Genomic DNA, 17807 nt, shown 5'->3' with positions numbered 1-17807 from the left:
TCCCTTACATGGACTCTCTGGAATTCCTCTGAAGTCACATACAAATCTGAACTATTGTAAGGTAAAAAAATTTTAAAAAGTAATTATTTTTTGTGAATCTACCCAAGTTACCAAACCTCATCCTTGAAGTTATAATGCAAAGAGTAAAATGAAGGCTGGATCTTTGGTCTTACTACTGTTATCTCTCAGATACAAGCCAAAGCACTCAGATTAAGAAATCTGCTCTGTACCCCATGTCAAGGTTTCAACTATGAAATATAAAGCAAACAGAAGGAAATCAAGCCTTTTAAAATACAAAGTGAAATGGAAAAATAGTTAAGTATCTGGCATGCAAATACATTACAGCTAAGTAATGCTGGCTTGTGTTTTATACAGATTTTGCTTTGCTATTTATTGACCTAAGCACTGGATTATTAGGAAAACAGATCATGTGTCAGGGTTGGTTGCAGGAATCACTTACTACTCCCTAAGAGACAGGGAGCTGATACCCAAGCACAATAACGTGGCCAGCAGTACAGTGGGCAGCCAGGGCTCATCCCACTGCTCTTGAGAAGATACAGTGGTGAAAATGGCCAGTATAGCCTCAGGGCCTGACAAATTTTTTTCTATTTAGACTAGAGTGTGAGAAGTAGAGTTCATTCCAGAACTTTGGCTATGGAAAAGTCAAGCTGTGGTGAAAATGTAACCTTAGTATTTGGAGGGAATGCAAAATAAAAAAGCAAATAGTGTTTATGTGATAGAACACAGGCATAAGATTTGTGTGTGGGGAAATGAATCCTTAAAATAAAGCACAAACTGATCCTTTTAAGAGAGTTTAGAACTGTTTTGTCTGTCCTCAATATCTGTTGACTGTCTTCTCCTACTGAGCCAAGTGTTGTCTCAGTAGGGATGATTAGAAAGTCTTTTGGCAGATTTTCATCACAAGACCATCCCTTTGACATTGATGACAAAGGGAGTTAATAAGTCAGTCCTTGGATTCTGATGTGCAAATGCTAAAAAAATAATTCCTACAGTAACTTAAATGAAGCCATTTCCAGAGACAAAGCTAAGAAAGGAAAGGTGTCAGACTAGTTTTTTTGAACAGGTAAGACTCTACGGTACACAAGTGTTTTGTCTCCTGTGGATAAAAATGTACTAATCAAACTAACTGGGCTACACAGAGAGGTAAGTAGGTGGAATTTAATGGCCTGCAATGCACTGGAGACACAACAGGATGGCTCAGCAGCTCCTTTGATCCCCAGGATCTAGGAAATCTGTTAATACAGTTTTTTCCCAAACACAACAATGGAGTTCTTTACTATTTCATGCATAACAAAATGCTACAGCAAAGTTAATACTGTGAGTTGATTGAAAATTACATGTATTAAAAGGTTAAGGCTCAGAAAAACCAGGCAAGCTCACAGAATTTATATTACAAATCAGTAATTAAGTCTCCAAATGAAATTCATCTTTCATATGATTCACTTAATGTATTATGGTTACTAGGTTATGATTATTAATAGAGTTGATAGTGTAATAGGTCCTTTCTCTCTCTCCATATGTGGTAACAGACATTCAGTATTTGGAAAACAGATTTTGAAGTGTAATTTTAATTGTAATTATCTTTAATTGACCACAATTGGTTATCTCAATAAACCGGATGTATGATGGCTTAAGTTCCTATCAGTGATTCCACTAGGGAGGTTTTTCAAAGACTGTCAGACCATGGGGGAGGATATAAATGTTCTGCAAATTAACTTTGAAGCCTCAGACAGGAGACAGTGCAGAAAGAAGCTCCTAAAAAGTTTAGAAGGGTGAATAAATCAGAATCCTGAAGAATATAATGTATAGAGGACAAAAGATTTCACTACTTTAAATCTTTAAATGAAGAAATCATATCTGCAACAGATCAAAACTTCAGAGAACAAATATAATATCTTTAAAATTTCCACATTTTACATTCTCCAGAAGATGGTAATTTACCACATGCCAAAATTAATTGTTCTCAATGCCAAAATTAATTGTTCTCAATTGCTCATCTGCTGTTAAGAGTTACACATTGTCTGGCCTGATTCATGTAGCTCCAGCTTTTCTTTGATCTTGTTACATCATTTGTCTGCCAGATTAAAGATCCCTTTGTTATATGATCTGCTTTCCCAATACAGGGAGTTAACAGACCACAATCCAATGACTTAATAAGCTTTTCTTTGACAAGCTGAACAAACTGAATTCCTTAAATTTGTTTCCCAGGTCAGCTGCCCTGCTCTTAGATCATTCTTTCTTTTTTGAACCCTTCCCAATTTGTCATCCCTCTCCTTGGCATGTCACAAGTGATGAGCATGCCTTTCCAAAGTAGTCATTTCAGTATTAAAAACTGCATTTAAAAGTTCTTTCAATCCCTCAGTTCCTCTTTTGCTCTATAGATCCAAGGAACTGTGATAAAGTTCAGCATTGGGGTTTCTATGCAAAACTTTTAAAAATCATTGCTCCTGAAAATAGGGCTTCCCTCTGTATGTGTACACAGCTTGAAGTTTTTTGAACGCCACAGCATATATACCTTGTACTCTGCTACAAATGGGATCTAAATTGCTTTTTGAATGGTTATTCCATTTTTTAACACTTCCCAGATGTTTGTCTCATTGAAACTTTTTGTCATCAGTGATTTCATGGATAAAATAATATATTAGCATTAGACCTAGTTAATGGCTTTTGATATGCTTGCCTAAGAGACATCTGATTGCTACATTTTATTTCTTATTTTATTCCCCAGCAGCCTCTTTTAATTAATACAATATATTAATGGAAAATTCCTTTCAGCTTTTAAAAGTCACATAGCACAAACAGCACTCTTAAATTAGTACATAGCAAGCCCAAGTACCCCAGGGTGTTCCTTTTTGATTGTGGGGATATTCAGTGCCCATACAAATGTTCTACAGCGATTCACAAACAAGACTAACAAATTCCCTTTTAATTCTCTCTGCTTATTCTACTGATGCTTGTTTTCTGTACTGTAATATCCTCTTACAATAGCAAGTTAAGTATAATCAGTTAAAATCACTGGTGACTATGTAATCATTATGTTTTATTTCTGATTGTCTTTTTTCTCAACATAATTTCACTACTGATATTTAGATCTCACTAATCTTGTACCAACTACCTTTAATAGCTGGCATCACAAGCATTTGAAAAAGGGGACAGTCTTCCAATTTACAGTACAAATATCCAAAATATCAATAAAAAATGTATTCACAACTAAAAGGAAACATTCAAACTCTGCAGTGGTACAATGCAGCTCTCAATCCTGTTAACAAAAACAGAGAGTGAGCCTCATGGGTCTTTTATCACTGAAGATGTATTTATCAACTTGCACACTGGGGACATGACTGAATGAATGCGAAGACACTTTCCCAAAGCTGGAATCTGTTACAGCATACAAACACCAAACTGAATCCAGACTGCAACATGAATTTCTCTTTGAGTGAGGTGTGTGGGTCACATGAATCTCTATCAGCCTTTTGTAGTACTTGACTCAGAAAACTTCAATAGCTTCACTGTGGAGTCTAAAAAATCTGACAGTCAGCGCTGTACCTGGTCCAGCACACAGGCCAGTATGTGACCGGGGATATGCCAGCCTCTCCTCTCCAGAACAGTCCCCTCACATGAATTGTATCTACACATAGCCTTATACTAGACAAAAAAATTTCATCCAAGAAATATAAAATGTTTTCTCTCTGTCTGGCAAAGTCTTAAATCTCTATTCCCAATATAAAAACAAATTCATGTAGCTTAGAGAAAGATTAGTAGGGATTTCTGCTCCCAGGAGTCTTCTCTGCCTGTTCTGGGAACATAATTTAAATACATAAACATACTGGAAGAGACTTTCTGAGAGCTGCTTCAAAGATCTGACTTTTTTAGGCAGAATTCAATCCACTTGGTGCTTTTAGTTAAAGCTCTTTGGTCATTCATCAGAAAATACCAAATTTAACTGCAGCTTGTTATGTAAATCCATTCCAGATTATGTTCCACATCCTACATCACAACCTTTAAATCTGCAGAGAAGAAAACACAAGCAAACATCTGGCACATTTTGTAACACTGAGCCTTCTTAAGCGCACAGCCTACACTGTTAAATCAAAGTTTTTAGGCTTTCTAATGTTCTATTTCTCAAACATACATTTCTGTCCTTGTCACAAGGATTGCCTGTCATCTACAGGGCTATGCTGTCAATGATGACAGGAATTATAGTGCACACAATCATCATCATCAGGACTAAGTTTAGACCTCAAACCATGTTTTAAATAAAGTAATATCTTGTATGGAGATGGACCAATGACTTTAATTTAATAATAACTTTAAATTATTTTCAGTTCTATTTTTTATTATTTTTTAATGTATGAAAGATCTGGGCTCCCTAAATATCCTTTTGGACTAAATGTCCAGCTTGCAGATAGATAGTTACATCATGGAGTGGGTGAACACTGCCTGATGCATAGGACACAGAGGGTTATAGTAAATGGGATTATATCAGTCTGACAGCTGGTCACTGGTGGGGTTCTGCAGTTCTTGGGCCCAGTGCTCTTCAATGTCTCCATAAACAACTTGGACATAGGTCTCAAAGGAATATTAAGCAAGTTTGTCCATGATACTAAATTGGGAGGAGCTAATTTCTCCCTCAAAGGCAGAGAGGCCATGTTGAGTGACCTTGAAATATTAGTGAGATGTGCAATCAGCAACCGTATGAAGTTTAACAGACACAAGTGATGGATTCAGCACCTGGGATGGGGCAGCCCTGGATGTAAAGACAAACTATGGAATGAGATGTGGAAGCAGTGCCAGGGAAAGGGATGTGGGGGTCCTGCTTGATGAGAACTTAAACATGAGCCAGCAGTGCCCTGGCAGCCAGGAGGGACATCCCTGTCCTGGGGGCATCAGGCCAGCTGGGCAAGGGAGGGGATTGTCCTGCTCTGCTCTGCACTGGGGCAGCCTCACCTCGAGTGCTGGGGGCAGTTTTGGGTGCCACAACACAAGGATATGAAGCTATTAGAGAGTGTCCAAAGGAGGGGCAACAAGGATGATGAAGGGCCTTGAAGGGAAACTGTGTGAGGAGAGGCTGAGGTCACTTGGTCTGTTCAGCCTGGAGGAGACTGAGGGGAGACCTCACTGTAGTTACAAGTTCCTCATGAGAAGGAGAGGAGCAGCAGACACTGATGTCTTCCCTGTGACCAGTGACAGGACCTGAGGGAATGGCCTGAAGTTGTGTCAAGGGTGGTTTAGGTTGGATATCATCACAAGGTTCAGAGGGTGGTTGAGCATTGGAACAGGCTCCCCAAGGAACGGGTCACCAAGCCTGCCAGAGCTCAAGAAGCATTTAGAAAACACTCACAGGCACATGGTGGGGTTCTTAGAGATGATCCTATACCAGGAGGTGGCCTTTCATGATTCTTCAGGGTCCCTTCCATTTCAGGACATTTTATGATTCTATGGTTCTCAATTGTTATTTCTCATAGAAAACTTGAAGGATTTATCTACATTTCAGGATCAGCTAACAAGTAGTTAACATGCATTAATGATCACAGACCTTATGCAGTGGGCTTCTTTCAGTGTAAGGACTCCAATCTTGCTGAATTATCTCACTTATTATCTCAATCCTAAGACCTAAGGACAGGGTAAATGTCTTGTCAAAACTGCCATCCCTCTTGTCAGGATGACTGATGGAATAACTGTGCTAGCAAAAGTATGAATGCATCCATTCAAAATCCAGTTAAGTATATAGTAAGATTTGATTTTAACTTAAATTCAACCAGCAGAGCACACACTAACTGGGTTAAAAAATATTTCACTGCCAGAGCCAAAATTTTGGCTGTTTAGAGGATTAGCATGTGTGACCCTTTGGGAAAATGTTCTCAGAGATGAAAGACTGAAAGAGAACTGGGAGACATTTAGAGACTTCTTGGGGTGCAAGAGCTCTCAATCCTGATAGTCAAGAAGTTGGGTAGGGGAGCCAAAGTTTAGACATCATCATCACAAAATCTCTTCAGCTTCTGTCTCCTCAATGTTTAGAACCTCCCACTGACTGATTATCATCTCTGGAGACCAAGGGAGACATGGATCTGTTGGAGTGAGTACAGATGAGATCACAGGCGTGATCAGAACACCGGCTGAGAACCTGGAGAAGAGAAGGCTCTGGGAAGACCACACCATGGCCTTCTAGTACTTAAAGAGGGCTTATAAAAGAGATGGAGAGTAATTTTTTACATAGGCAGATAGTGACAGAACAAGGGATAAACTTCTTAAACTGAAAGTTTAAATTCAACATTAGGAATAAATACTTTACTGTGAAGATGTTGAGACTCTGGAACAGGCTGCCAAGAGAAACTGTGGATATCCCATCACTGGAAGTATTCAACGACTAGTTTGATATCCTGAGCAACATGATCTACTAGGTGGCATTCCTGCCAGTGGCAGATTGATTTGAACTGAACAGTCTTAAATGTTCCTCACAACCCACAGTATGATTCTATGATGCTTTACTTGTGTCTGTCAAATTCATATTTAGATGAAAAATATTTTGCTAGAAAACAAAGTATTTGGCCTAGAACAAGTCTCTGGGGCTTGAAATAGGCTGTGTACAAACCTAAGTGGTGTAACATGAAGCTCATTTTAGTTTTTATTAAATCTTTTGAGTGAGTAGTGGATTGGGAATTCACTACTAATTATTTTCCCACTATTTGTTTTCTAGATAGAGGGAAATGAGGCGTCTTGAAGAAAAAGAGGAGACAAATAGCATTTCTCTATGCATATCTCCTCTCAGTCCCTGCAGAATGATTTTTTCCCTCTGTGAGTGAGCTAGTTTTACTTTTCATTTTCTTGATTCTAATCTCTAATTAAAGTGCCTGATTCTGAAAATGCCTATGAAGTAGAGAGGCAAACAGGAAGAGGCAGTACCTTGCTGTTAAAGCCACTTGATTCATTTTCTCCGCTCCCTGTTCATTCTGAAGCACCCTAAGCATGTCCTTTTTGGGAATATCCTTATTGCATAATTATCCTTTGTGACCAACCATCCATCCACCTCAGTGCAGGGCAGGAAATAAAAGATTATCCATGGTCATTGGGCAGTTCATTTGAGAAATGGGAAAATACAAGACAGTCCAGTAAGTATGCCCAATGTCCCTGTATTTACCTGTCTCTGTTATAGGAGAGTACAACCAGAGATGTACTATATTCTGTGTTCCACCATTACTCTCCAGCTTTGGGGAGCCTCACGACATCTAAGAGCCAGCTCATCTCCATGAAAGCTCTGGTCTGTACTTGACACTGATTTAGTTTGATCACAGCAACTCTTACTTTGGATGCAGTCACACCAGTGTAAGGACCCTGTGCCAGTATTATTTATGCAGATTTTACACTAGAACATGTATATATCTTTACATGCTTTGCTTCTGCCTGCATGAAGCCCTGTTTCAGACTGTGAAGAACTGAGCACATATCTTTGCCAAATACCTCAGATTCCCAGTGCTTTGTGTGTGAGTCTGTACTCTTCACAAGTCCTTGTGAGTGGCAAGTTACATCCATCAAATCCAAAGGAACTGTGGGATAAAATACATTGGCCATAGAGACAATGTTTTTCCCTACTTAGCTCATGGGCTGGCAGTTGGAGCTGCACATAAAAAGCCATCTCTGAAGCCTGTCAGAGGTACAATTGCTTTTGGAACATGAACTGAGGTGATGGCAAAGACCTGAGCTTGTATTCATAGTGTTCCCATCAGCAAGGCAGAACACAAGCCCAACATCCACTAGAGGCTCTTTGAACCCTACACTGAAGGCTGTCAGTGTAGCCAGAAACCCAAGAATCTCGTTTATGCAAAAACAAAAACAGAAAGACAGCTCCTCCTCATGGGAATAAAATCTAGTTCCAGCCAGGCAGAATAAACCCTGAATTGCAAATTATGATGACAATATTTCCTTGTTCAGAAGAGACTGTCTCATGCCAAAGAAGCACCGTTAGCATCAGAAACCCCATCAAATAAATCACTGGAGAAGACTGCAGAAAGAGGGTACAAAAGCAAGGGAGAGGCTAGGGGCCTTTCTGTAAAGAAAGCGCCCACCACTCTGGAGTGGTGTCAACTCACAGTAAACAAGGGATCTTTTGTTTCAAAAAGTACACTTCAGGCAGTAGGACAAATGTGTTACTTGTATTTTGGCAGTGCTCCCAAATGCCTGCTGCACAGAAGACTGGTGATGTAATGATGGCCACAAGAGAACCAAAGATATCCCAGCCATTGTGTGAGTCTTGGATCATTTCCTCTGGACTGGATTTATCTCACCTCACTTTAGTCTTCTAAGAGACAAGCACCCAGGCTAGGTGCTTTGCCTCAGCTCACTTGTGAGGAGGGATTACCTCTTCCAGAGACCCAATCATCTCCTCCCTTGAACATCAGGATGGATGGCCCATGGATGTGCCGGTCTATCTGTGCTGACTAAAGGGGGAGTCTAGAGCAGAGATTCAGCTCTCATCTGTTAGTTGCCTTCAGCTGGCTTAGACAAGCTATGCCCTCTGTCCTCTATCAAAATGGGACAAGAAGATTTTTGACTGTCTTGTCCACTTACGTGGCAAGCCACTGAGTTAAGAGACTCCTTCCCCTTGCATCTCTGTATTGCCTTTGGCACAATGGACCCTGGCAGAACTAACTAGTACTTTTGACAGCCCAGAGAGCACACTGATTTTGCCCAGTGTACAAAGTGTATGAAATTAGAACAACAGCTTGAAGAGGTTAAACAGGGAGATTATGTTCCTTGAGTTTGTATCTCTCCTCTGCCAACTGGCTGGCAGGGCAGTGGGAAGGCACTACTAAATTTCTGCACTCTGTCAGTACAGGGATGTGAGAACAATAAGATTTTACTGTCCTGTACAAGGCAAGGACATCCTGAGCACTTCACACCATGCTTTCTTTTCTAAAAGCTGATTCTAATCTGCTCTTCAGAATAGCTGCTGCCTACTGAATTAAAAAGTGTCAGGCAAATTTAGGCTTCTTGGCAAACTAACAGAACATTTCCAGAGCTCAGATGGAGTGAAAGTCAAAAGAAAAATGTAAATTTAAAAGGAAAATGAAATACTGCAATATTGCAAGCAGAGCACAGTCCTTACCAGTATAAATGAAGAAAACCCATCTGGTCTATTGTCAGAGCACAGAAAAAGACACAAGAATGAATACATATTTGGGATGATACCAAAGGTTCCTATAGCCACTCTAGCCAAGTATCTTACACCAACATGTAGAAATTGTTTAAATTGAGAACATCAGCAAACATAGGTCTGTCCCCTTGTATGTACTCAAGCTTCCAGCAAACCACAGCTATCAACTTACTGAATCAGGTGGTTTATCCCTCCAACAGCAAACTGGTCCTCCGTGAATCTATCTAAACTCTTTTGAGACCACATATACTTCTGCTCTCCAGACCACAAAGGAAGGAAGAATAGTTCAGCAATTCCATTACATATACCATTATCCTGTTTTAAATTTGGTTTAGTCCTACAACAATTGCTGCCTATGCCTATGTATTTCTGGATGTTCATGTCATGGAATGGAAAGCCCTAATCACAGTATTGAGTTAAATCTCAATTTATTGCTATGAAATTAGGTGAGTCCTTGCTATGAGATGCAATCCATGCCTCAGAGGATCGTCTGAATTGATTTCAGAGTACTTGTTAAATATTTTAAATCTCTCAGTGATTCTTTTGCATTTAATACTTACAAGAGCCAAACCCCACTGCAAATAGGTCCTTGTACTTTGGATTCCTGTAATGAGAAAATATATATAAGATTGCATTTATTATTAACCATGTAGTTCCACAGCAATGCATAGTGTTTCACACATTAACTTCAGAGTCCACTCTCACAGGACTGCACTCAGTCTGAAGACTCTGCCCTTTGCCCATATGCACTAATAAAGTTTGTGAGTAACTTGTCCAAAAAACAGAACATCAGAAGATCAAAATAGTAGATGAAAAAGATAAAAGGACAGACATGTCAATATCTTGGCTTATCCATTTCATAATTTTGGAAAGTTTACTTTTAAAAATGAGATCCTTGAGGAAAGTGAAATGGCAGGAATATATTGGTTCCCATCTTTCAGTGGCAAGAATTAGAGTTTCTAAATCAATAAACTCACTTTCCCTACCTGTTATTAAATTATGAGAGATGCTTCCAGAGACAGCTATCAGTTCATAAATTCATGATCACAACCACAAACCAGGAAGGGAAATTCCCTTCTGACCCAGATGGTGAACAGTGTATTTCTTGTGGCAAACACTGACAATGAGCAATTAGCTGTCTACTATGTCATCTAATGTCCCTTTACTTGAAAAACATCTACCCTCTCTACAACCTCTTCTGTGAGTGGTAGGTTACTGTAGGTAGGGTTTCCATGGGACAAAGATCAGTTTTGTTGCTATCCCTGAGCTCACACAGCACAACCAGTGGGTAACAATTCCATGAAATGAACACATGTGGAAATTATCTAATGAGTATTTTCTCTGACTTGCTCCTGTGAATTGATAACATAAACCCACTTCTCTTTTCACTTCTCCTTTCTCATTTGGGCTAATACTTAGGCGTACTAATGCTCTTGTTCTTTTCACTAAATGCACCATCACTGCTAAATATGAGAGAGTAAAAACTGAATTAGAAAAGCTTATTCCATAAAGCAGTTTGGAGTAATATTTCCCATTTCAGAGCAATCTTTCTGTTAAAATTTGCTAGAGACAAGTTTAACAGCAGTACAAACTACCTATTAAAGATGCCTTTTCTCCCAATTTTGCTTTCCATTTTTACTGTTTTACTGTTTTACTGTTTTATTGTTACTCTACAGCACGCTTGATACTCTCTTACATAATACCAGAGAGGCTTGAAAGGCAGAAGATGGCAATCCTGCTCTGTCTCTCCATACATTCTCCTTATCAAGGCACAAACATGCTCACGCAAACAGGAGGAGACCTAACTGCAGGCAAGAACAGGGCAGGGTATGTTATATCTCATGCTCAGTGCATGAAACAAGCCAGTTCTGAGGAGGATTGAGCATGTTAAAAGGTGAAAGGATTCATTTGTGTTGGTGATCAGTGGGTTTTCTTCAAAGTAATAACCATAGCTATAATATCTCAGAACAAAAGAAAGTTGATTTGAAAGTATGAGTGATCATTCTTCAACTGACCAAATATGTAAAAGTGGACTGCAGGGCAAATGCCTACTGCACTGAACTGCGCATGATCCCAATACACAAATACCTCTCTTGTCTGAAGGGGAAGCTGTGTGAGGAGAGGCTGAGGTCACCTGGTCTGTTCAGCCTGGAGAAGAGGAGACTGAGGGGAGACCTCAATGCAGTTAAAACGTCATTGTGAGAAGAGGAGGGGCAGCCACTGATCTCTTCTCCATGGTGAGCAGTGACAGAAGCCAAGGCAATGGCATCAAGCTGCATCAGGAGACAGCTACACAGGATCTTAAGACATTATTCTTCACCCAGAGGATGGCTGGGTACTGGAACAGGCTCCCCAGGGAAGTGGTCACAGCACCAAGCCTGACAGAGCTCAAGAAGTGTTTGGTCAACACTCTCAAGCACTCTCAAGCAGGATTTTTGGGGCTATCCTGTGCAAGGCTGATTCCTACAACATACTGTCCAAAGACATGACACATCTCTCCCAGCTTTCCCAAGAAAGTGTGGTTTCCCTGCTAACCACACTCCAGCACCTTTTTCCAGTGCTGCACAGAGCCTGCTCTGCCTCCAGGTTGTGCTGAGGGGCACAAGCCCGTCACGTTCAGCCTTACACAATCTTCTCTGCAACCAGAAGCACCAGACACATTTCAGTGTTGCCCAAGCAACCGACTGTAATAAATCAAAGTCATGTTCGCAGAGAAATCAGCCTTCATAAGATGCCTTTACATTCCATTCCACTCCCCTGCTCAACAGTCGAGACTAAGTTTGGAATGAAGAGACTTACCAGGAGATGGCAGTAACTGCAAGTTTCTTGGTTTTTTCATACTGGAACTTCCAGAGTGGGAGGAGGGTTCCTTCCTGGCCTCTGAATTCATCTGATGCATCCTCAAAATATTTAAAATCTAAACAGAACAAAACAAAACAAAACAAAACAAAACAAAAAAAAAAACGAGGAAAAGGTCCCATTATATAAATCAGAAATAAAAAGCACAGTTCAGTGTCATGGAAGCTTTAAAAGACAATTGGTTACCCTCACAGCCTCTGCACTACCCAATTAATGTAAAATCTGCCTCAGTTCTTAAGTCCTAACTCCAAACCAGAAATTCAGCCCTTTAAATGCATTTTACCAATTCCTCTCACACAAAGGAAAAATAAATAATCAAACTGATGATCAGCAGACAATGGATTAACAAGAAAATAGAAGCCCTGAGCAAGTTGTGACCTCAGGCCACTCCCAGAGCTACACATGGCCCTGCAGGAGGAAGCTGAGCAGAGACAGCAAAATTACACTAGCAAAATGACATCAAGACTGAGTACATAGCCATGGTTGGTATGTGAACAGGGATCAGCTCTGCTCTGGCTGCTGTTACCTGCATCCAGGAGTGAATTACCTGCTGAGGGAAGGAAGTGCTGCAGGGAGGGCAGTGCTCACCAGACCTGCTGTCCCCCAGCCAGCTCAGAGCAGGGCTAATGTGGCATGCTCTTTGCATGTCCATAGTCTGATGTACTATTTGCCTTGAGTGAGTCAGCAGGTTCCTAGAACTGCTCATTTTACTTCTGTTTCTCTATTCTGTTCTGTTCTGTCCTGTCCTTGCTGTGGCTGTAGGTACTTATCTGCAGGACTGACACTTCAGACTTGAGTTAGGAGCACCTGCCACAGGGCCATACCTTGTGCAATGTCATCAAATGTGTTCAGGTTCACCATCCGTTCCGCTATTTTAGCAGCCTTTGCAACCTTGCTTAGAGAATCAACATGCTGAAGAAAAAAGAAAGGAAGAGAAACTGTATTTCCTGACTGTTTACAGGTGCCTCAGGCCTCATGTGACTGAAAAACTTGAGTCCTTTGATCTTGAATACAGATTAATTTGAAATGTGTTATACCAGCATCTAATGATACAGGTGCTTGAAAAAATGTAATTGCTTTATTATAAATTTAGCAAAATGCCATCCACAGCTGAGCTGTGGTAACTTCAGTGTGTATTCCTGATTTAGTTCAATACAGGTACTTACCTATAAAGGTAGATAAGAGTCTTGTCTTTCAGGGTAATTCCCAACAGGATGCCCTAAAAGGACATACATGATTCCTCCCCCATCACACTCTGTGTAACAGTTCATCAGATTTGGTAATGAAATCAGGGGGGCTTGATCATGAATGAGAATTCTCTCATCTCTACCTGGAGAGCACTAAGGTCTCATGCATTAAGTAAACACCACAGGATTTAGGAGTCCTTCAGTAAATCACTGGGTAATTCCAACCTGATCCATTCACGGACAAGAGGAGAAAAGTGACCCCAGCAGGGGCGTTTGTCTGTCAGAAGGTGCTGGTTCATATGCTTATCTGACAGAACCCTGTGGCTGACCACCATATCTTACTAAACCCCATTCTCAATTATTTTTTGTGAGTGTGCTCTCTATACTCTGTATGTGTATGTGTTACCACTAGTGAAATGCAAACTGGACTAACTAGAAAGAAGAACAAGCAGCGTGGGTGCCAGCAGTGGGAAGGACAAAGCTTGAAAGTCCACAGTGCTGGACCATACACATATAATGTCATCACAGCTCAGTGCAATGATGTCAGAATGCCAAGGCATATATAAAGTGCTCTGAGAGCTTGCTGCTCTAAGTACCTGAATCCCCATCCACTACTGCTGCCCCAAAGCCCCACCAGTGTTTCAAAGCCTTTAATCTTCAAACCCTGCTATGAACTGATGGCTGCCAGCACAGCAAGATTTCCTTCATAGTGACAACACTATGCCACCCTTGACACAGCTCAGAGAGTGCCGTGAATAAGAAAATAAAAAGTGAAAAGTTTGACCAAACTACACCACAGAGTCATAGTCAGAACCAGGAATATGACTTCATCTTATGTGTCCAGCCCTCTGCTTCTTTCCTGGGCTCTACAGACTCAAGGAAGAATGAGTCTCATTCAAAGAGCATGAAATTAATACGGCTACACAGAGATGAGAGGACAAAAGAGAAAAAAAATTCTATAAACTGTTGCATTTTATAAATCCATGGTTTGCTTACACTTCCAGTAATGTGTGCAGTCCTCTTTTCCCATCCTAGAAAAAATTAAGTAGAACTTGAAACCAAATTCAGAGAAAAGCAGATCAAGGCAGCGGATTCTGCCCCTCTGCTCTGCTCTGGTGAGACTCACCTGGAGCACTGCATCCAGAGCTGGGGTCCCTGCACAGGAAGGACAGGGACCTGCTGGAGTGAGCCCAGAGAGAAGGCCATGAATAAGAGCAGGAGCTGGAGCCCCTCTCCTATGGAGACAGGCTGAGAGAATTGAGGTTGCTCAAACTGGAGAAGAGAAGGCTCTGGGGAGACCTTAAAGCACCTTCCAGTGCCTAAAGGGAACCCACAGGAAATACAGGGAGCGATTTTTTATCAGGAAGTATAGTGACAGGGTGAGCAACATCTGTTTTAAAATGAAAGAGAGCAGATTTGGATTAAACATTAGGGAAAAAAATTCTTTACTGTGAGGGTGGATGTTGAGGCACTGGCACAGGTTGTCCAGAGAGGCTGTGGACGTCCCATCCTTGGAAGTGTTCTAGGCTGGGTTGGATGGGGCTTTGAGCAGTCTGGTCTAGTGGAAAGTTTCCCTGCCCATGGTACAGTGGTTGGAATGAGATGATCTTTAAGGCCCCTTCCCACCCAAACCATTCAATGAATTTATGATACTATGATTCCACAAATTTTATTTTTGTGGGGTGCCAGTGCAAAGCAGGCCATACATTAAAAAGAAATACTACAAAAAACAAAACAACCTTGTAAATGCAGAAACAATTCAATTTTTTTTTTTTTTTTTTTTTCCTGCAAAGCAGGAAACTCTCCAGATGAATCCAAAAAGTTTTAAGTCATCTTTTCTGTCAGGTAGCTATACTGTTAACAACACATCCATTACTACATTGTTGACATTATAAGTGGATGAGAGTAAGTTATTTTCTCTTTATATCCTGTCCTGTTTCAGATTTGAGTTATTCTATATGAAATAAATCTTCAGAGGAAGTGCTAGGCCTAATTTCTCTTCTTCCAAAAAAAAAAAATTCTTTTTGAAAAACATTTTTCCACCTTAGCCCAATTCTAAGCCAGCTAGCCAAATGCAAGGAGAGCTCATAGGATAACACATTTGTTTTGCTTCCTTCTGTGCAAAAATTATTTTTAGAACAGCAATAATGTTAATTGAATCATATGTAAGATGGATAATGGACTAGTGCTTTGGAAAAAAATGTCTTGGTCTTTCTCTGTAATTCCTTATCACTAATTATCTCGTATTTGCCTCTTAGCAGCTGGCCAGTTGCAATAAAACTGAAGCATGAAAAAAAACTTCTACTGGTGTGTAATCGCGTATCCAGGAGACAAACCCCACCTGAAATCAGTGCAATAACTGATCATACCACTAGCAATATATACACTGTGACTAGAACAGCCCCTGGTTTGCAAAGAAAGAAGCACAGTACAGGGCTGTTGTCATCTGTTGCCTAGCCAACACCTGAATGTAAACACCAACTGTAAATCCCAAATAAAGTCCCCCAGCTCGAATCATGTCAAGTAGTTATTAAATTCCGTAACTGTACTCATCTCTTCATTTACACTCTTTGCCTTTAATTCTGATAAACTGCAAACAGAAAATTGAAGACAGAGGAGTCAGTAAGAAACTTATGCACCCCTCAGGATGGCCAGGAACAGGCGAACCACAATGTGAAAGTTAACTGCATTCTAAATTCACCTGTTATATAAAAAAAATAGTAGCTATCATCCAAGAGCTTCCAAGGGATATTTATGACCCTGTGAGCTGTCTCACCAGGCACATCTCAGATAGGGATAATGCTACTGTGAGATAGACAAGTGAGACAGAACCTCACAAGATTCAGGGATGCACATTTCTCTGTTAAATATAAATTTTGTTTGGACTTCTTAGGACAACAATCAACCACCTCTGTGTCAGAGGAGATTACAGACTGTTGCACTGTAGAAAGTTTCTGCTTTAATTTCCTATTTTAATTTAATTTATATTTTAATTTTTTCCCTAATTGGTTGATATCATCTCTATTTCTGTTGATACTATCCTCTTCCTTAGTAGTCTCTCTATCTCTTTAACATTAACAGATAACTATAGTAAGATTTTCTAGTGTTGTATATTAAAGCTTTCAATTTCTTGTGATATTTTTCATATCTATGCAGGTTTGCAATCTATCATCTTTGAAAAGCAGTGATCAAAATCACATATCCCTGTTCTACTCCTGAAAAGGTATCAGCCCACCTTATATAACATAAATATCTTCTCTGCTATTCATCACAGGGTAAATTCCAGCAACAGACTTGTCTCTCATAGCCACATCACAACTCACCAACACACTCATGTTTCTCCCTGTCATTACAGACTGTAAGCCTGCTCCTTACCAAAGATTGTTTAGATAATCCAAACTTAAGCCTTCCCCTCCACCAGTCCCTCCCAAACTGTAATAATAACCACTTTTCTGGTATATCTAATAATTGCCTAATGGCACTATAGCAATAGTTAACAGAATTCCAGCTAGATTACCTTTCCTCTACTTTCCTTGTTCAAGAAGAAAACAACTTGCTTTTCATTAAAAAAAGAGATGAGATTATTTGGACACAGCCTACCTTTGGTAAATATGTGCTACTTTATTCCATTTCATATTTAATCCCTCTGTGTTCTGTATTTTTTTCCTCCTTATTAATTCTGTTGCCTCATATGCTGTAAAGGTCAGACTGATGGTACCATTTTTACCTCTCTTGAATACAACATCCTTGTTATGGTCCAATCACATTGCTCCAACCCTTTTTGCATAGATTCATTCAAAATCCTTAATGTCACATATGTGGTTTCATGCCTTGCCATCTCAGGGTATGAGGAGCAAGCCTGCATCAATTACATTAAACTCTGTATTTTGCTTCTGCCTCAAATACTGTAATTTCTAAGCTCATTCAAGAATATAAGGAGGGTTATGGATCAGACCAAGCATTTCTCTGGGTCAGGACTGTGGAATCGTAGAATCATCTGGGTTGAAAAAGACCTTTAAGATCATTGAGTATCCTCCCTGTAATCAGAACCATAAACAGATGGTACAGGAACAGAAAGAGCAGGACAGGCAGATACAACACTTCTGCCTAGTTATCTCTGCTTTCAGATATTTTCAGCTCAGAAAATTTTGTATCATTCCACTTTGGTATTCTGTGTTATCAGTGGTCTGTGTACTGCCTTGACAATACGGAGGAAAAGTTTCAAATGTTGTATCACTGCTATTAGATGTAGCACACCCTTTCCCCTCTAGATCTATTTGAGAGAAAGGCACACAGAGAGATTTCTAGGAGTTTCTCATCACAGTCTCCAGTCAAATACTTTCTATTATTCTTACTTTTATTCCCTCATACATCTTCTTTATAAAATTCTCACCCTTCCTTCTATTGAAATCCTTGATTATCTCCCTTCTTTTCCTGTTGGCTGCCTCTATCTTCTCCTTTGATAAACCACATGTTTCTTGCTTTTCCTAATTCTTCAGAGCAATGCACAGCTTCATTTTACTTATCCCCTAGCAACAAGCCTCTCCTCTCCTCTCCTCTCCTCTCCTCTCCTCTCCTCTCCTCTCCTC

At 40.2% G+C, this 17807-nt stretch overlaps 1 protein-coding gene across 1 annotated transcript in view; it reads right to left on the bottom strand.

Moving 5' to 3' along the window:
- DNAI1 (dynein axonemal intermediate chain 1) overlaps window positions 1-17807 on the bottom strand; it is a 142223-nt gene that overhangs the window by 94423 nt on the left and 29993 nt on the right. The window contains exons 10-12 of the mRNA XM_015615314.3: window positions 12856-12943; window positions 11972-12089; window positions 9733-9776 (exon numbers count right to left, since the gene is read on the bottom strand). Of these exons, the coding sequence (XP_015470800.1) occupies window positions 9733-9776; window positions 11972-12089; window positions 12856-12943 (250 nt within the window). The remainder of the gene's footprint in view (window positions 1-9732; window positions 9777-11971; window positions 12090-12855; window positions 12944-17807) is intronic.

The sequence above is a fragment of the Parus major genome, chromosome Z (genome assembly GCF_001522545.3).
Source record: "Parus major isolate Abel chromosome Z, Parus_major1.1, whole genome shotgun sequence".
Lineage (NCBI taxonomy): Eukaryota > Metazoa > Chordata > Aves > Passeriformes > Paridae > Parus > Parus major.
The sequence above is the reverse complement of the archived record's forward strand: the minus strand, read 5'-3'. Positions and strand labels throughout refer to the sequence as shown.